At 44.0% G+C, this 19797-nt stretch overlaps 4 protein-coding genes across 6 annotated transcripts; all 4 read right to left on the bottom strand.

The window, feature by feature from the left end:
- LOC8080495 (glutathione gamma-glutamylcysteinyltransferase 1) lies at positions 1127 to 5167 on the bottom strand. The gene is made up of 6 exons (XM_021456726.1): positions 4596 to 5167; positions 4300 to 4463; positions 3588 to 3639; positions 3273 to 3500; positions 2636 to 3193; positions 1127 to 1560 (listed from the first exon to the last, which is right to left on the bottom strand). Exons 1-6 carry the CDS (start codon positions 5079 to 5081, stop codon positions 1477 to 1479), a joined length of 1572 nt encoding a protein of 523 aa, XP_021312401.1. The 5' UTR covers positions 5082 to 5167; the 3' UTR covers positions 1127 to 1476.
- LOC8079537 (glutathione gamma-glutamylcysteinyltransferase 1) lies at positions 7815 to 11599 on the bottom strand. Its single transcript, XM_002454925.2, has 6 exons — positions 10907 to 11599; positions 10470 to 10633; positions 10133 to 10184; positions 9824 to 10051; positions 9219 to 9725; positions 7815 to 8322 (listed from the first exon to the last, which is right to left on the bottom strand). The coding sequence occupies exons 1-6, from the start codon at positions 11381 to 11383 to the stop codon at positions 8227 to 8229; spliced, it is 1524 nt and encodes a 507-aa protein (XP_002454970.1). The 5' UTR covers positions 11384 to 11599; the 3' UTR covers positions 7815 to 8226.
- LOC8079536 (protein MALE DISCOVERER 2) lies at positions 12082 to 16960 on the bottom strand. 2 transcript variants are annotated; one of them, XM_021457751.1, is made up of 13 exons: positions 16821 to 16960; positions 15779 to 16645; positions 15524 to 15656; positions 15142 to 15213; positions 14884 to 15027; positions 14725 to 14811; positions 14551 to 14630; positions 13986 to 14456; positions 13504 to 13694; positions 13273 to 13405; positions 13034 to 13191; positions 12710 to 12895; positions 12379 to 12636 (listed from the first exon to the last, which is right to left on the bottom strand). In XM_021457751.1, the coding sequence occupies exons 2-13, from the start codon at positions 15891 to 15893 to the stop codon at positions 12379 to 12381; spliced, it is 2028 nt and encodes a 675-aa protein (XP_021313426.1). In that variant the 5' UTR covers positions 15894 to 16645; positions 16821 to 16960. The 2 variants fall into 2 exon arrangements, with proteins under 2 accessions (XP_021313427.1, XP_021313426.1); XM_021457752.1 differs by lacking the exon at positions 16821 to 16960 and having other exon boundaries at positions 12082 to 12636; positions 15779 to 15893.
- LOC8084313 (peptide-N4-(N-acetyl-beta-glucosaminyl)asparagine amidase A) lies at positions 16857 to 19388 on the bottom strand. Of its 2 annotated transcripts, none has more exons than XM_002454923.2 (2): positions 17382 to 19388; positions 16857 to 17015 (listed from the first exon to the last, which is right to left on the bottom strand). In XM_002454923.2, exon 1 carries the CDS (start codon positions 19298 to 19300, stop codon positions 17471 to 17473), a length of 1830 nt encoding a protein of 609 aa, XP_002454968.1. In that variant the 5' UTR covers positions 19301 to 19388; the 3' UTR covers positions 16857 to 17015; positions 17382 to 17470. The 2 variants fall into 2 exon arrangements, with proteins under 2 accessions (XP_002454968.1, XP_021313428.1); XM_021457753.1 differs by having other exon boundaries at positions 16857 to 17005.

Below are 19797 nucleotides of genomic sequence, written 5' to 3'. Positions count from 1 at the left end.
AATACGCAAAAGATTTGCCTATCATTGCTATTAAAAAGAAAAGAATTTGCAGTACAGACAACGCACATATAGCGCGCTAGGTGGTCTAGCAACTAAGCCAACTTAGCATACTGAACCCTAATCCGATATTACAAAATGAGACAACCATCGTGCGAACACAGCCGCATCCAGCAGAAACTTAGCTGCCATGTTTGCTTGTGTGAGTTGAGGCTGAGCCAAACTAAAACCAGCTGCCAATTTCAGTTCAAAATGATGCCTTGGCGATTGGCATGCATGGATATAAGTGCAAGTTGGACAGATACTACATTCTTCGCATATCACGGTACATATACTAGATCAACCTATTTCAATTTTCTCCGGCAGCATGGATGTATAAAACAAGAACTTGACTTCATATTCAAAAGGATTCAGATGCATTTGTATCAAAATCTGCTGTATGGTTTGGAACCACTAGGGATCTGGCAATTCCTAAAACTTTTGGCAAATTGGCTGAGCTTCTGACATCTTTTTTTAATAAAAATAAAAGAAATGAAAACATTAATTTCGTTCGCTGGACTAAGGTCCCATTTGGTTTCTCTTGCTAAATTTTAGCTACTCTTGGGTGACTAGTGAGACTAAACTATTTTAGCACCTTTTTAGTCAGTGTGTTTGGAACTTTAGCTACTAAAGTGACTAAAATTTAGCAAGGAACCAAACAGGTCCTAAACCATGATGATTGTGTAGTTTTTATTATGGATCATGTATTTATGTGCTCCTTTCGTCTAGAAACAAGAGGACATGCATTTACTTTTTATTTGTGAGGAAAAAAAGCATGGCTCTGATGGCTACATATTACTAACTCATATCTTTTATTCAAATAGAAGAGTTAATTTGTTGACAGTTAAACGTCAGTGTCGTGCTAATTTGTTCACAGTTAAATGTCAAGGTCGTGCCGGTATCAAATGCATGTATAATTTGGGCATAAATAAATAAATAAATAACAATGTGGGAGGAAGTCCACAGTTGGGTGTAAACGCACACAAATACTCACAAACTTGAATTCTGTGAATGTTTGCGTCCTAGTGATAAATCCATTTGTAAGGTGCATGACCGAAGGTTATAAATATTCCACCTCAGTTAGACCACATTTGTCTCAACTTTTATCTTTATGAATTATTATTACAGTACACTCATAGATTTTTTGAGTGAAGAGCTAGAATAAGAAAAATGGCTTAGCACAATAACAATTAACATGACCAGGTTTCACTAAAAAAACTACATCATTATTTGAGAAAGAATCACCTCTCTTGGAGCAACCGCACAACTGATAAAAAAGATAGTGATCAATAACTATGTTTTCAACCATGTTCATGATGTACATATGCAATTTTGCCTAACAACTGTAAGAACTATGCTCATGTGCTGGCCCGAAATCACACTCTTGTAACTTTTCTCTTGACCTCAGTTTCCAATAAATGGTCTCATCAAGTGTAACTGCTAAGGGGATGGTGGTACAGGATCCTCATATTCCTCGTCTTTACAAGCCTTTAGATAATAGAGTTGCCGCCTTAGATGCAGTATCTGTCAGCACATGAATAGTTATACTAGATACTCTCCTTGCTAATCTGCTACTGTAAGGAAAGTTTTCAACATTCATAATTGTGACAAGGAAATAATAACACATGATAAATTTGTTTCCAGTGACATTATAATGGAACAAGCCATGGAATGAGCAAAAGGCATGTGAAAGGTTATTGTGATAACGTTCTACTTTTGGAGAGAGATGACCTTTACATAGCTGAAAATGTGCTGCTTACAGTTTCTATGCCAAGGTGCAGTGCATAGAAAACTTGTATCCAAAATATGGTGTGACTGAGTGCCGACCTTAGAAGAAAGGCACTAGGTGCAGGACCGGAGTCAGTTTTTCCTTTAAAAAATATCAATTCGCTTTCTAAGACGTCAGACTTTAACGAGTCAAGAGAACATCAACACCTCACACTCACACCCTGTGCAGTGGATACCTAATAAAAAAATAAATTTATGAATGCCAACATTCTTGACTGTACCTCTACCATTGTGTCTGTCTTTTTGTTTGTCATGGCAGTGATGGGTTTGGGGTAGTTTCTAGTTTCCTCTAAGAAGGCTAGCAGCTTTTACTTTGTACAAGCTTGATATAGAGATGTTGATATCTGTCCCCCCCTGATCCGGTCATGCCCTCCTTGCTTTGCTATAGGGGTGAGGGGATTGGGTTGCGGCCGAAGGCCGTATTGAACACATAATATTGCTATATCCAAATACTTATGAAACTGTCAGAAACAGTCGTGCCAAGTTTAACAACTATTTGCCATGTTAAAAGTGTGCATTGTAAACGTAGGAAGCTGGTCTGAAACAGTTCAGTCTTCGTAATAATAATTATATAAAATTAGGTTAAAAGTATTTTTAATCATAGAAGAAACACTAAACTAAGGAACCCTGATTCACTGTGCCCCAATTGATAATCAACCGCAAGGTGAAGTGAAACAGCTCCCCACCATCTAGACCTCTAAAATTTGGCATGATTTCCACAAGAAAACATGTGTGTATCTTCTTTACCCAGAAAACATTTTCCTAGGGTGCAAAGTAGACAAATAGGGATGCTTGGATTGTGACAACACACCTCCCTTTTAAGAACATCAGGTAGATCATCTGTTGAAACAAGGGTCTGAAATTCAGCTTTCAGCCTCTCATCTATGATGCTCGACCATGTGCCAGGATGCAAAGCCAGCAGCAGAACAGTTAAAACATCTCCACTTGATGGATATTTGATGATTTCATCCCTCATGCTTGAATTGTATGGACTCCTACTGTGATGACACATTGGTAAAAGCATACTGACACCAGGTTCATTGCCTTCAGATACCACAAAGTCTGAGATAGCAGTCTTAGGCCCATCACCATTCGCTGGAACACATTTGAAACATGTTTCACTGCAGCATAAACTGTCACTTGATGCAAGGTTCCTTGAAAGCATTGCTGCTCCACTGCAGCATAAACTGTCACTTGATGCAAGGTTCCTTGAAAGCATTGCTGCTCCTTGACACCACACAGAGGCTGCAATCCTTGTAACAGGATCTTCATTTGATGGTGAACAATTACAGCATTGGATACTAGCACATTGCAGATCATGGATTATCATAAATAGCCTGGTATCACGTACTTGCTGTAATACATTTTCCTGCAGATGAGCACAAGGCGTGCTATGTAAGGGAGAAAAAGCTTTGATCCAGCAGTAGAAAATGAAAGGGAAAGGCGACCTTCACTAAAAGCCTTTCTTCCTCCTCTTTGCTTAAGCATTGCCCACATTCCTCTTTTCTCCTAGCTTCAACAACCCATTTAATAAAAGATCCAGCATTAGTTGGAAAAGAACCAATCAAATGGGACAAAAGTGTTGGAACATTGTCAAGATTCTCGGTCTTCAAAAGATTAGGTAAATCTTCGACGCAATATTTTGCCATGCTTTTCCAGCTTTCATCTCTGCAACTCTGCAGAAACTGAAAGTAATGAGCAAAACAACACTACACCAAATGCGTCCACTTACATTCAACAGAGCGAGCATCAGCATCTTTTACCACTGTGTAAAGCGATGAAGGATCTGCACTATGCCTTGACACAAGCATGAACCTAACAGATAATAAAATTGCCAATGTTTTTAAATGCAAGGCCTAAGGTGACTGGTAAGATCATATGGAAGAAAACTCAATTGCACTGAAACTTTTTAAATGCATATGAAAGAGCGTATGTGCAATGCGACACTATGATATACTGCATGCAGAACAGGTACAGAAGTGTCATTGTCTATGAGCACTACAAATACAGAATAAACTACCAGTTGTAACTGAAAAAAAACTGCCTGACGTTCCTCCCTCCAATTACCTACCTCAAGTGCCAACAACGAATTACAACAGCTTCTAGGTCAATACAAAACACAAAAACACCTACCAGGTACACAAGGCGTTCTTATAATGTCACATCATGCCTAGTGCTAAAAGGTCAAGGAAATATAAGGAAGCCCTCCAAAATCAGCAATGATTTTTCATGTTTCTATCCTATGATATATATTTGCTTCCACTAAATCCTATAGCCAAAGTTCTAACTAGATTTGCTTAATCCAAGTTGCACCAGATACTAGCCTAGATAACAAGACAGCAATCCCAACTGTACAAGTGTTGGTTAAGGAAATGTTTTTTTAGACAAAGCCATAAAGGTCACTTAAGGAAATGTGAATGATCAATAGCATTTATAGCTTGGTTCGGCGAGTGGAAAACAGAGGAGAGAAGATACCCCCTGAGAAGTCCAGTTGATTCATCAGTCGTGTTCATGGCTTCCCAAAGAAGTGACAGTGGAACCCAATGAGGTGGGTATTTGAAGCGGGCGACATCCAAGATGAGCGCCATATCCTGTCCAGCGTGGTAGCCACCGATTGGGGAGAAATGCCCGGTTCCGGTCTGCAACAAAGGACATGGCACACATATATGAGACTAATGGGGGACGACGAACTCAATCGTCCAACATTTTGTGCATATGTAAACTCCAATCTGAATCCAAAGTATCATAGGAACGAGTCGGTAAGATCTCACCTGTTTGAAATGCCTCCTATTGTAGGAAGCGATGAGATGGCAATCCGTCGAGGAAGCGCAGCGGACGAGGTGGCGGCGGAGGTCATCGACGGTGACCTGGTGGGCGCGGAAGGGCTGGACCTTAGCGCCGGCGCAGTGCGCGAGGCAGGCGACCTTGCCGAAGGTGATGCCGTTAGCTTTGACCGCATCGAGGGGCTCGCAGCAGTCGAGCATGGACTCATCGAACCAGCGCCAGTGCGGCCCCTGCCCCTTGCACCGGCGGCCCGGGTCGATGGCGAGCGCGTTGAGGACGACGGCGAGGGAGGCGAGGCCGCAGAAGGCCGGCTCCGACTGCGTCTGGAAGCAGGAGGCGAGGCCGAAGAAGCCCTCCATGGTGCCCGCCGCCAGGGCCTCCGCGAAGAGGCGCTTGCCGTCCGCCGAGGTGAAGTCCACCGCCGGCGGCGACGGGAGCGCCCGCCGGTACAGGGACGGCGCCGCCGTCGCCATTCCCCTCCCTCCCCCAGGCTGCTGGCTGGCTGTGGCTGGATGATCGATCGCTCTGGTCTCTCCGTCGAGGCTGCTCTGATTCGTTCTCGTCCCTGCACACACACCACAGAAGCAGCGGATGCGAATTTAAATTCGTATTCGGAATTTTCAAAAAAGAAGAAAATTCGTATTCGGTGGCCCTACTCGCTTTTCTTCATTTCGATATCGGTTTAGAAGATTCTCGCATCGCGCCTTTTTTTTTTCTCCTGCTTTTCACCGGCAAGGTAAACTTGCATCTCCCCGCCCTAAGTTAAATGCTTTTAAAACAGCTAGCACCACGTTTGAAGTTGAAGCCTCGGCGGCAACGGCACCGGGACACACACCTTCGTTGAGGATTTTTCAAGCCTTGTCGTGAGTATAAAGAAGGAACATAAATAGATTAAAATGTATGTGTTATCGTGGGTAAAAAAAATAAAAATAGACTAGAATGTGCTATATCACTTGTTTGGCTAATTTGCAGTATGACTAAAAGTGAAATCTATGGTAACACTAAAAACGAGAAAATATAAACAAAAATGTTTGAGAATTGGGAAATCTTTATAGAATGTAGACGTGAGAATTCCTACAAGGACTTCACATCAAAATAAGACAAACCTAGGGCCTGTTTGGTACAGCTCACAACAGCTTTATGAGCTGTTGTGAGCTGTTTTTTTTTTTTGCCAAACACTTATTTCCAAAACAGCTTCATGAGTGAAGCTGTTTTTCCCCTCCTCTCACAAAGACATAAGTTGGATGAAGCTAGAAAAAAGTAGCTTATTGCAGCTTCTCCCTCATTTCTCTCTCAACTATGCATGAAGTAGTTGGTGAAGCTATTTTGCCAAACACTTTCTCCAAAACAGCTCAGCTTCATCTAGAAAGTCACTCGTGAAGCTATTTTCTAAAAAAACAGCTTTACTAGTGAAGTTGAGCCGTGCCAAACAAGCCCTTAATCTATCAGCATATAATGGGGACTATACCACTATCAAGCTCTATACGAATATAAACTAAAGTTACATATACAGTACTGATCCGATCTAGCAGCTTACTGGGCTATATATTTAATTGGAATATTGCCGGACGAGAATTGAAAGGCCTCCATTTGAAATCATGCTCTATTTTTAATTGGAACAATCAATGAATAAAGACCTATTAACTTATTGTGTTTTCTCAAACGAAGCAGCAGCTTTACCAGCACTGTGATTAGATCTAGACGAAGTAAAGCCGATGACACTGCAGAAAGGAAAAAAAAACAGTATAAATCCTTCAGTAGAGATGAGATAACTTTATAATAAAACAAAAATTATCACAATATATATCACAATAAAACGTCTTCAAATCAAAAGGCTAAAATACATGTCTATCAACTTTTGATTTAAGAAAGGAAAAGTGAAATAGTTGCACAACCAAGAATAAAAAGGATGGTTTCAAAAAAAAAAGCAGGTCTTGTTTAGTTCGAAATTTTTTTAGTTTTAGGTACTGTAGCATTTTTGTTTTTACTTGACAAATATTGTCCAATCATAGACTAATTAGGCTCAAAAGATTTATCTCACGATTTACAAATAAACTGTGCAAGGATAGGATTTTTTTGTGTCAATTGATTATTAGAGTGGTAAATGGAAACAATATTTTATTCTCTTGTAGACTTAATGAAATATGAAGAGGAGTGGTGATATTGCCTCTCTTTTTTTTTCAAAATCTCAGCATCTGAGAATATTTTCTGAAATGAAATAAGTTGAAAATTAAGATGGGTGGTACGTGGCCGCATGCCAAGATTGCTTCATCGCATGGCGACGAGGACTCCAGTTTGCTCATCACCTTGCAAGGCTGACCACCCTACTCGTTGACAACGACGGCCAGTCAATCAATTATTTGCCAGCTAATATTAGCTATATGTCATTAGCTAGCTAACTACTATCAGCTGACCTTAAATTCTTTGCAATCGTGATGTTTTGCTTTTATGATACGTGTTAAAAATCAGTTTGCAAATAGTTTGGCAGCCTTGACTTGCGCTATGATGAGAAAAAATATATTATTTAAAAATAGTTTGGCTTGTTATTATTTTTTTTTCATTTTTTATTTAGTCTTGGGTATTTTTTTTGCGACAAGTATTTAGTCTTGGGTACCAGCAAGATCAGAAAATATTGTCGTCAGAATAGGAGGTTGTTAAATATAAGAAAGTAGTGAGATTTTCAAATTTGTGATTTTCAAAATTTAAAATTATTGCAAATAATTTAAATACCAATTAAATTGGTGTGGTGAAGAACGGTCAACACCAATCAGTTTGGCCAAAACACTCTGCAGGGAATGACACATAGGAAAACTGAACTTTATCTCAATTCTCTAGCCTGAGGGCATTTAAGTCTTTTCGCAACTCCGTTAGCCACCAAAATGGACGGAATGGCATGGATGGTAAATAAGTTTAGAGCAGTGACACCTGTGACCACTCGAACTTTTTAATAGCTTATAGATAATTACAATCTTCATAATGGCACATAGGTAAAAGTCTCTCTTTTTTAGCAGACCTATAGCACATCTCTTATTTTATTTTATTTTATATATAAATAAATATGCATTCAATACTCCTATGTAATGATGAAAATAAACTATGTTTTTGCGAGAAAAAAACTGAATCACGCGCTGGACATGTTGAATCAGTCCAAATTCAGTGGAATGTAGATAATAATATTCAGAAACTTGGTTGGTTTGAGCAGGGTCTTACTGATACATTAGTCACAACAATTCTATTTTTAGGGAAATTTTGCTTATGAACTAATCACACACAGTACATTCGTAGATACAAATGATAGGATACAAGGAATCTATTCAGAGTATAGAGAATATGACAAGGTTTATCAAAAAGCAAGTAAGGAGAAATGGTTTAATCATCATTCAGAAAAAAGAATAATAGCATCTCCTTGAGCTCCTTGAGCAAGGAGGATAATAGCCTCTCTTAGAAGGAAACAACACCAGACCTGATTTTTTTTTTTTGAAATTTCAGACCTGAATAATAAGATACCATCACTACACTACTATCATAATCCTGCTCATTTGATATCTGGACTCTGCCAACTTTTCTCTTGACATCAATTTCTTGTAAGTAAATTAATGACGTGGGCACATTGCCACTTCAGCTTTGCTGCTTAGGCGATGGTGGCTCCGCGTCTTCACATTCCTCTTCTTTACAGGCCTTTAGATAATAGAGTTGCCGCCTTAGATGCAATATCTGTCAGCACATAAATAGTCACTGGTTACTCTACCTGCTACAACACAAGCTCCACGCTTTCACATTTATCAGAAGGAAATGAAAACATGACACCTAAATTATTTCTCTCCAGCGAGACAAGACAATAAGCCTACAGAATGGTGGATAAGGCAAAAGAGATGTAGAAAGATTATTTTACAAAAATAACACTTCAGTGTGGAGGGAGATAGTGCTTCTAAAGGTTTTCGACGTGAATACAACTCATGGGATCAGTATCATATGGAACTGTGTTTCAAGTGTAATATGGTGTGAAGAGAATGTCGAGCTTTAGAAGAAACATACTGTATCTATATGTATCACAATTCAACTAGCCACAAAGTTTCAACATCACAAATCTGCCAAATTCTGCAGGGTGCACCTAAAAATAACTTCATGAATATAAGCATGTTTGATTGTTATCTTTCTATGTTACAGTTTACCTTTGTGTCTATGTTATTTTGTTTGATGGAAGGAATTGGTTTGGGATTAGCTTTCATAACCAAAAGCATATGTGATCCACTTGGCACAAAACTTGGTAGAGATTTAGATCTTGCTCCATACCAACAGGGGCAGTCCCAACTCCCAATGCAGCAATTATCTGCCTTACACCTAAAAATTGTAAACTAAAACCTGCTCCCATCTCCCAAAGCATCATTGACTAATCAATCCCAACCGTCCACCCTCCTGAGTCCTGACCCCACCCCTACTAGGCTACGGTGGATGAGGGTGAATCAAAAACAGCCCTGCCCCATCTATAGACCTCTAAAGCTTGACATGACTTCCATGAGAGAAAATAGCTGTGCACCATATTTTCATGAAAATACTATGCATGGGAGAAAAGGTAGACAAATAGGCATGCTTTGATTTTAACAACAGACCTCTCGTTTCAGATCATCAGGTAGACTGTCAGTTGAAATAAGAGTCTGAAATTCAGCTTTCAGCTTCTCATCTTTGATGCCCAACCACGTGTTGGGATGTAAAGCCAGCAGAAGAACAGTTAGAACATCCACGGTTGATGGATATTTGATGACATTGTTCCTCAAGTTTGAATTGCATGAACTGGCACTAGGTGAAGACATTGGTAAAAGCATATCAACACCTTGCTCACTGCCTTCAGATACCACAGAGCCTGAGATAACGGTCTTGAGCCCATCACCATTCGCTTGGACACATTTCAAACATGTTTCTTTGCAGCAGAAGGCATCTCTTGGCACAAGGTTTCCTGATAGCATTGCAGCTCCCTGACAGCACACAACGGCTGCAATCCTAGTAAGGGAATCTTCTTCGCTCAGTGATGAGCAATTACAACATGGTTTATTAGCATTCTGTTGATCATGGACTATGGCAAATAGCCTGGTATCACGAACTTGCTGCAGTACATTTTCCTGCAAGTTAACACAAACAGTCAGCAGTGTAAGTGTATTACATAAGGGAGGAAAAGCCTAACCAAGCATCCGATGAAACAGAAATCAGGAAATGTCACCTTCAAGAAAAGCCTTTCTTTCTCCTCTTTGCTTAAGCTTGGTCCACCTTCCTCTTTTCTCCTAACTTCTACAACCCATTTGATCAAAGATTCAGCATCAGCTGGAAGAGACTCAATTAAACGGGACAAAAGTGCTGCAACGTTGTCTAGATTCTCTGCCTTCAAAAGATTTGGTAAATCTTCAACACAATACTTCGCCATGCTTTTCCAGTTTTCATCTCTGCAACTCTGCAGAAATGAAATTGCTGAGCAAAGAAAACTACATCAAATGCCTTATTTACGCTTAATTGACTGAGTATTGGTATTTACCACTGTGTACAGCGATGAAGGAGCTGCAGTCTGTCTTGATATAAGCATGAACCTATCAAACACAAGGATTCCAGCATCTTAAAATGGCATGATTAAAAGTCAAGACAGACTACTGACTAATTTGATCAAACTGAAGAAAACCGAGACATCACTGAAATTTTCTGAATGCAATGGGAACTGTATATAAACAATATGGCATTAAGGTACACTATGTATTATGCACAACACAGTTTCTATACTTGCTGTTGGGTAGAAAGGTACGCTTATCTTAATGTTGGCCTGTCCCAAGAGAAAATGATCAAGAGTGAGTGAGAGGAAGATAGGCAAGAGTAGACACCCTCTGATAAGTCCAGTTGAGTCATCAGTGGTATTCATGGCTTCCCAAAGAAGTTGCAATGGAACCCAATGTGGAGGATATTTGAAACGGGCGACATCCAAGATGAGCGCCATATCCTGTCCGGCATGGTAGCCACCGATTGGGGAGAAATGCCCAGTTCCAGTCTGCATCATCGCAAAAGGTGTACATCAGTCTACACACAGACAGTAGTTATAAAGTTATGTGCAATGGAGGATTGAGGAACTCATCAATCCAATCTAACCAATGGGTACATGAAGATAGTAGTTATATGCAATGGAGGATGACGTACTCACCAATCCAATCTAACCGAATGCCTACATGAAGATTAGTTGGTGGTAGTACTGTAGTGCAAGGGATCCGGAGAGCGTGACTAGGGGAATTCGCCAAGGGAATGTGATATTTAGGGGGGCCGTAACCTGTTTGAAAGCCTTCCTGTGGTAGGAAGCAATAAGATGGCAGTCCTGGGAGGAGACGCATCGGATGAGATGCCGCCGTAGGTCGTCGATGGTGACCCGGTTGGCGCGGAAGGATTGGACGTCGGCGCCGGAGCAGTGCGCGAGGCAGGCGACCTTGCCGAAGGTGATGCCCTGGTCCTTGACCTTGTCGAGGGGCTCGCAGCAGTCGAGCATGGACTCGTCGAACCAGCGCCAGGGCCCCTTCCAGCGGCGGCCCGGGTCGATGGCGAGCGCGTTGAGGACGACGGCGAGGGAGGCGAGGCCGCAGAAGGCCGGCTCCGACTGCGTCTGGAAGACGGAGACCAGGGGGAAGAAGCCCTCCATGGTGCCCGCCGCCAGGGCCTCGGCGAAGAGGCGCTTGCCCTCCGGCGAAGCGAAGTCCACCGCCGGCGGCGACGGGAGGACCCGCCTGTACAGCGACGCCACGGCCGCCGCCATCCTGGTCCCCTAGAGGCCTGGACTGCTCGCTGCCTCGTCTGCGCTGGTGGATTTCGCGGTGCTGATCTGATTCCTCCGCGTGAACACAGCGGCGATCGAGCCAGCCAAGGGGGCCGCCTTCTTCCCTCTGCGATGCTCTCTCACTTTCGTTTCGAATCTCTGCAGACGACGACGGCCACGAACACGTTTCTCCAAAAAAGACGACTACGGCCACGATGGACGAAGCCCAAAGTCCACTGCTGCTGAGCCCGGAGTCAAACAATGCGAACCCCACACATTTTTCTTTTTTTTTAAAAAAAAAGCGCTGCTGAACTTACAGATAAATAGATAATCCATCTGTTTTGCATTATTTTTTTAAAAAAAAGGTCTACATGAGTTTTATCAAAACTTAAACGAAGATTTGTAATTCTGTATTACTATTGACCATGATCTTGGAGTGGATCTGAATTTTGACAGCATTGAATCAGTCTTTTTTTTACCACTTCTCCTATATTTCAGATCCCTGACTTTTATTGTTGTTTAGATAACATGTAATTTTACCATTGTTTGGCTATAAAAAATAATAAATTGTTTCTTGTAAGTTTTTTTAAAAAATGTACTAACTGGTTATACAAGATTGTTGCCTGAAAATTCAGGAATATAGCAACTCCCTTTGTTTACACCCATGGATGCTCAGAAAGCTTTGCACACTGACGATAAGTGAGTGGCAACCGGAAACGCCAGCTATTTGTTTTATTTCTATACAGTCACACGAGTTTGGAATTACAGGTATTTATACAAGTCACTGTATTTCCCCTCCTTGGTAAAGATCAGCATGTACATGAGTTACATCGATCACATTTTTCACAACACTTCTCTGCATCAACCATGACCACTTACGGTCAGTAGAAATGTTGGTAGCACCAACAGCAGGAGCCTCCTATACAATATGTGATCTTGTTAGAGAGGGGCGTTGGAACATGTTGGTACAGTATCAGTATATACAGCGTTCTCCACTAAGTTGACTTCACCGACAGCAACTCCAGCTCCGCCCACCAGAGCGGCGTCAGCCGCGGCGCTGCTGCCTCTGGCGAGATGCCGAGAGGTGGTTGCAGTTTGCCCACGACATCTCTCATTGATGGCCGCTGCATTGGGTCGGCGTCGATGCACTCTTGGATCACCTCGCAGACGGCCTCCAGCTCGCTATCCTTGTGCTCCTTCAGCGACGCGTCCACCAGCTTGCTGTAGTTCTTGTCTTTCAGATACTCAGAAGCCTGTGGTGACGAGAAAGAACTTTACAAGTGCAACCCTGAATAATTTGAAGAAGTGAGATTGGAAAATTCATACCCAGCTGCATATGGGTTTATGATCATCTGGATCAGGAACCCTCCCAGATATGATCTCGATCATAAGTGCGCCCAAGCAGTAGACGTTGCTTGGGAGATCCGGAGGAGCTTCAGAACGGCTGCTGCCGTCCTCCTTTCCAGCCTTTGCTTTGGCAGCAAGTTCGTTCCATACACCAACATCTGCAATCTGCACCAGCAGAACACATTACACTATATTAGCTCAAGAAAATAGCCATCCACAGATTAATTGAGCAAAAAATCGCCAGTTCCTTCACTGGAATTTATATTTGTTACTGAAAGTAGCATCGCTAGCTGAAGCTTGTACCTTGGCAGCATAATCATCTGAAATGAAGGTTGTGTCAGACCGCACATCGTGTATCGCGACAGGTGGACTGAGCTCATGGTGCATGTATTGAAGGCAGTATGCGATGCCCATGATGACTCTCATCCTCGCAGGCCAGTCCAGATGCTCAAATTCTTTGACTGCAAAAAACAGTGCATTCAAGTTGCCGGGAACACATATGCGTATGAATTAGGAGGTTATGCACAAGTAAAATCACTTACCGTGAAGATGCTGTGAGAGACTGCCATGTGGAGCGAACTCAAACACCATCATTCTTGTGAAAGGCTCATTTTCTAGGCAATAGCCGAGGAGATTGATAAAGTTCTTGTGGTTGACCCTTGACAGTGTATCTATCTACATGGAGGGGAGGATTATCGACGAAGAATTAGTACTGAAAGATATTCTATTCTCAGGTAGTTTGTGTAGAGAACAAGATGTTGCTAGTCATAAACCTTTTTCTTGAAGCATGTTTCCGCACTCCTGGACCAGTCTTTGCTCGATGATATGACAGTGGAGATTACACCAATCTCAACTCCGCTTGATAATATGCCCTTGAATACAGTACAGGTAGGAAAAGTATTGGTGATGTTGCTAAAATCCTCACAAGCAGCTTCAAGCTCAAGTCTGTTCAGTTTTTGGGCACCTGAATACGAGAAACAGAAATGCATTGAAGCACCTGGATGCTCAGATGTAATTATGAGGGGTAAAGAACTATGGATATAAAAGTATAACTAGAAGCACAAATAGAACTCCTGAATTGGCCATATCTTAACCCACCAAGAAAACCTGGGAGTCTCAACGACCAAAGCCTCACAAAAGTTGCACAGGCTAGTGATCTTTGTATAATTGCCAATGCAGAATGTCACTCTTTTCAAACTTTGCATGCATTCCCTTCCCAAGTGTAAAATTAAATAGAACAATAACAATGTTTCACCTGTTACGAGGGCCTTCTGAATAGGGCCACTTAGCCCTGTTTTCCAAGGGGCTACTGATGCACGCCCTCGCTTCCGCAAAACCAAAATTATCAAAACTATCAGACCAATGAGCAATATTACAGCTGGAATTGTGATAATATATGCCCACTTGCTATTCTTTGTACCAGTTGTCTCTACATCAGTGGACTGGGCCACTTCTGTAGACAACTGCTGAACTGCGGTAGCATCAATATCTTCGGGAAGCAAAGGTGTTAGAGCATCGCCATATATGCCCGGAAATGCAGAGAATGAGCCACTTCCTAGAGAAATCACATCAACAGGTCTCTGAATTTCTTTTGGATTTTGTGGATCAGAAGATTTAGCATCATTTCCCAAAAGAGCAGGCAGGTTGTCAGTTTCACTAAGAAGCCTGCGGCGCATGGCACTTGCAAATGACTGCAAGTTCTTCATGACGTGTGCCTCACTGAAATCTGAAAGATGTACAAGGATACAAATGTTAAATGCAGTGTATATAGCATAAAAGCACAAGGGCTGATTTTGCTGCATGAAAAAATGCAAAATTACTTGGTACATTGGTGTTATATTTCTCTCGGAGACCATTGAGAGATATCCAATCCTTAAAGTCCGACTTGTACAGCAAAGACCTTTAAAAAGGTGAAACATTTAGAAACAAAGACTAGAAATGTTGGAAGCTAATATGGAGCACAGACAGAAGTAGCACCAAGTATATCCCCTTACCAGCACCCTAGTTTTCTGCTCAAGCATCCTTCCTGATCATCAGCTATGGCTTGAACGCCTTCTTGGAACTGATTATCATGAAGGGATCTGAAACATAAGAGTCCTTCATTATACAAAGGAATGAACAGAACGGAGAACAGAGGACAGAAGAAGCCTTACAGTTGTTTCAGCAGTGGCATAGCCCCTATTTCTTCTGGAATTGTTCCATCCAACTTGTTGCTGCTCAAATCTAGCACTTCTAGAGCAAACAACCCTCCAAATTCTCTGGGGATTCTCCCGCGGAAGTTATTCTTTGGAAGTAAACTAGACAAAAGGAGTAAGAAAATATCATCCACATAAGGATTTGTGGTACATAATACATTGCACTAGAGTTAAGAAGTGACTTGACTGTGGAGATGAGTGTAGAAACCAACTCACAGGAATTTCAGACCTTGAAGGCTCCCAATCTCAGGTGCGAGAGTTCCAACCAATTCTCGGCCTGTTAAGTTCCTGTATGACAGAGAAAATAAGAATCCAGTGTACATGATTTGTGTAAAAATTCAAGACACATATAAAACAATAGCAGCAAATCGAATCGGCACAGAAGCTTTGTGAAAAAATCATGATAATTACAAGAAAGAAACAATATAATTAGTTCTTTCCTAAATACGATATCCTCTTAATAGACAGTTGTAGCAAACTATTAAAAATGGAACTTCAAAAATCATCAATAGGTTGTAGCAAACTATTAAAATCGAACTTCAAGAAACGGTTGTTCATGGCATCAATTTGTATGGAAATAAAGGAAAACCACACTTACAGAATCTCTACTTTACCGTCAAAGCATCGCACGCCGGACCAGCTGCATGGGCTGCTGTCCATGGGATCCCAATCCTGGAAGACACCATGGGGATCAGCATCCACCCTCACCTTCAGTTCCAGCAACGCCAGTCCTAACGCACAAACAGGACTCAACAGTCACAAACCACCAAACCGAATTCACAGAACGCGCACGCGATCGCCACCAATGTCATGTCCCAGAACAAAACTGCCATCTGCATTAAGTAATTGTTACCTTCACCGTTGATCGAAGCCACGCCACGGCTGGCCTGTGCCTGGAGCAGCACCACGAGGAAGAAAAACAGCAGCTGGAATCCAGAGCCGTGGCGAAGCCACCGCCGCCCACCCATGGCAACGGGAGCGCCTCCTCCCGGAGAATAGCAACCCGGAAACCAGGCGCCAGTTCGCTACCCACCGTCGCTGGCCGAGCCTCTCAGGTTCCCAATACGGGTTCCTGATACGGAGAACGAAAGAACAAGAGCGAGCGAGGCCACCGCAGCGTTCAACGGCCGGGCACGGAAATGTTGGCTCAGCTTGGGGATCGGTTATCTATCCCTGCTGCGTCGCCATTACGCCGGGGAGAACAGACGCCGCCTCGGTTTTCCCGGCGAGCTCGAGGTGCTCGAGCTATTCGCCGGAGCCCATTGGTCCCGCCGCACCGGAATGGGGTCCTGGCCTTTTCCCCCCGGCGTATCTCGCGCCGAGAAAATTGGGTTCCTGGCGCAGCAGCCGGATAGAACCCTTGTCGCCGGGATGGGTGGTGGTCGGCGGCGGCGGCGCGAAGGGGAGGGGGAGTTTTCGCGCGCGAAGGTGGCGGGCGGCGGTTAGATTCGGTTCAGAGGTGGCCAGGGACAGGGAAGCGAGGGAGCGTGCCCGTCGCCGCCGCGCGCGCCAAGCCACTGCCTCGGTGGGCCCTCGTGGGGAAAGGCAAAGGCATGGCCACCCCCCGTCATCTATGCACGCACGATACCCATCACAGCCGTCCATCCCTCTCTTCGGCATTCATCCATCCCTCATTCTTTCCGCTATGAATTTCGAGGTAGATTACTGAAATGATTCAGTTCGTCTGAAGAAAAGGATTCAGACATTTGGGGGAAAAACTCTGCATGTGATGGTGATAATTTAGCTATTTTAATTTATGACAACTTCCATGAATTACAGAGTTGGTTCTGTGATGATCAGGCGAATGATTAAAAAAAGAAGCTTAATAAAAATGTAAAGATGAGACAAACAGGGACAAAATTGTAGCACACCATCTCAGACAATACCAGGTTTACCTCTTGTAATCTCTTTACCATGACGAGGTCCCAAACTTTACTCATGGCGTGATGCTGTTATTTGCTACTCTTATTGGAGGGAAATCAGTGATTTCCCAGTGCGAAAAAGATCAGAGTTGGCGAACCATGGCAATCTAAGGTCCAAGTATGTCTTTGACTTCAAAAATAAGTACCAGCATACATGTCTGCAAAGAGCTTTCCAAAGAAAGAAAAAGGCTTTTCAGAAAATACATATCTGCAAAGAGGACAGACAAGAGAAGCAAGAATCTGCTGATGCCTTGATGGAGATCGGAAATTCCAATTAATGTGGAGTAAGCAATGCTGGCATAAATTAATAGTGTGATTGTGTCAGAATCTTGATTAGTACTAGTACTAGTACTAGTATTGACAGCCAGTATGATGGTTTAAATCATCCTTCGTTCAATCGTTCTGTCATGCATCACTAGCATCCTATGCAGCTAAATGGTAGACATGATGATGCGATTGATAGTTTAGTGATGACAATAGCATGCCACTGGATCTGAATTGGCGTGTTTATAAAGTCATGCCCAAGTTTCTTACCTACTTTCTGAAGCATGAGCTACCAAAGCTTTATTGAAGAAGCAAAGTAAAAAACTGAAACGTGGATGAATTAAGATCTTTTCCGTGTTTTACAATTTGTTCGCCAGCAACTTTCTTCTTGCTGGCTGATCATTCAACTTCGCGCTGGCACCTCTATATGCTCCTTTTGAACAAGAATCATCAGAGCGGTCGAAAAGCACAGTGTAGTTCTTGCTGCTCACATCCCTGAAGTAGCATCCATCAGTTCCCACATACTTATACACCTGATGGGTCTTCCCCAATCCACTGACCACCAAATTCTTCTTCACCTTCATAGTGCCTTGTGCCGATTGTGCATTGCGCAGGGAGCTGTACAAGAAGCCCAGATTCCCACCAGAGGTCTTCTTCGCATTGATACCAAATTTGACAATTGAATCCAATGAGTACTCATCACCCACTTGATCTGAGGTTCCGGTATAAAGATACAGAGGGAAAATCTCATGGAATTCCTTGGTGAGCAGCACAGCAGAAGCATCCTTGGCAAAAATGCCAGACTTTGCATCGATTGTTTGGTTCACAATTTGCACAGTGGCATTCTTTCTAAACACATTGCTGTTTTCATAGCTGAATCTCTGGTAGAAGGTTGTGGTGACCTCACCGAATGACGATTTCACCCATCCAGTGGCAGAGACATGACGACTTGCGCTTGTCACAAATTGCCCATCTAACCCAGTGAATTCTGAGCTCACATTAAGGTCCAATCCAGATGCATCATAGCTGAGCAAGCTCCCAGTGGTCTTCTCACTCTTGTGATCCAACCACAGATGCAAATTGGCATCAATGTACCACACATCAAGAGCATTTGTCACACCAAACCCAAAATCATGCTCCTTGCCATCCAGGAGCTTGCCCAAGAATGGTGTGATGTCAATGTCATATGTCGGGAGATTGAATGAGCCGATTCCGGTGATTGGTCGCCATAGAAGCGGGTTCACACCACCAGTGTAGATCACAGTGAATGGCCAAACAGCGCCGACGACTTCACCATCCACCCTAGCTACGACTTCCCTGAATGCACCATTGCCAGGGACACTGGACAAGTTATTCGCCTGAATGTAATCGTCGGGTGGATTGGTATACCAGAACTCGTCGTTGGAGTGGAAGGAAACGAACACCTCAAGAACCGCCCTGTAGGTGTTCGACGGAATGGCGAGCTTCTTTGACTGCACATCGGTAGCGTTCTGGATGGCGAACCACTGCCCATCGTTCAAGGGTAAGCTCCTTGAGATGGGCACAATCAGATCGGCCTGCTGCTGCTGCTGCTGCTGCTGCTGCGGCTCGGCGTGGAAGTAGAGGTGGAGCGTGAGGTTGGCGTGGTAGACGCCGGTGTATGTTTTGTCAATGAGGTTGCCGAGGTACACCGCGACCTCACCGGGCTCCGCAAGGAGGGCGGCGTACCTGGTGACGTCGCGGGACACGGACCAGAGGATGCCGTTGGGGCGCGGCTCGGCGGTGCAGCTGCGAAGGAGCTCGGCGCCGGAGAGCCATACGCCGAAGATGCGGTCGAACTGGCGGCCGCGGCAGTCGGCGGCCCACTCGAGCACGGCGAGCGCGAGGGTGCCGCCCGCGGCGCCGAGGCAGGCCGGCGGCACGTAGTCTGCCGTGACGGGGGGCCGGCCGTAGGTGGCGCCGAAGGTGGCCGAGAGGAGCAGCGTGGAGCAGGGCCCCGCGCTGCCGCGCGGCGGGCGGATCGGGCGGTCCACCTCGAAGAAGGTGGTCGGCGGCTCCGACGCGTTGGGGGAGGCGACCTGCTGCAAGGACGCGCCGAGGCGGTGCCTGCTCTGCGGCGCCGCTGCCGCCGGCGACACGGCGGGGGAGAGGAGGAGGGCGAGGAGCACGAGGAGGGTGCTCGAGGCCGAGGCGGCGGCGGATGGCGCCATGGTCGGAGCGGTGGGCACGAGGGGAGGGTGGACTGGGCGGAAGCGGAAGTGGACAAGCTAAGTAGCTAACTGCCGGGGGTTTAAACGATGTGATCTAGGTGATGATGTGTGATAATAGTATATGGCAGGTGGACAGGTGGTGGTTGTGATTTGTTTTTTTTTTTTTTTTGGTGCGCAAGGTTCTCGCAGCTGGTGATTGACAGGTGGGCCTGGCTATGGGTTTGGTGATGGTTTTTAGGATTTCTAGCGAAGCGTAGTGATTGACAGGTGGGCCTGGCTATGAGTCACAAGATTCCATGCGCATTTGGATTCTTTCTTTAAGTGCTTGCCGATTAGAGCACCCGCAATGGGAGGGTAGAAGGGGGTAGGAAGCATTTAATGCCCTCTTAGTACCGGGTGGATACATTGTGGAAACGGGGAGTAGTAAATGCCAGGGAGTAGTACTACTCCTGGTAGCAAGGAAATAAAGTATGATATTTATACAGTGCCCGCATTAA

Source organism: Sorghum bicolor, chromosome 3 (assembly GCF_000003195.3).
Source record: "Sorghum bicolor cultivar BTx623 chromosome 3, Sorghum_bicolor_NCBIv3, whole genome shotgun sequence".
NCBI classification, from domain to species: domain Eukaryota; kingdom Viridiplantae; phylum Streptophyta; class Magnoliopsida; order Poales; family Poaceae; genus Sorghum; species Sorghum bicolor.
Note: the sequence above shows the minus strand (reverse complement) of the source record. Positions and strands in the feature narration are given on the sequence as shown.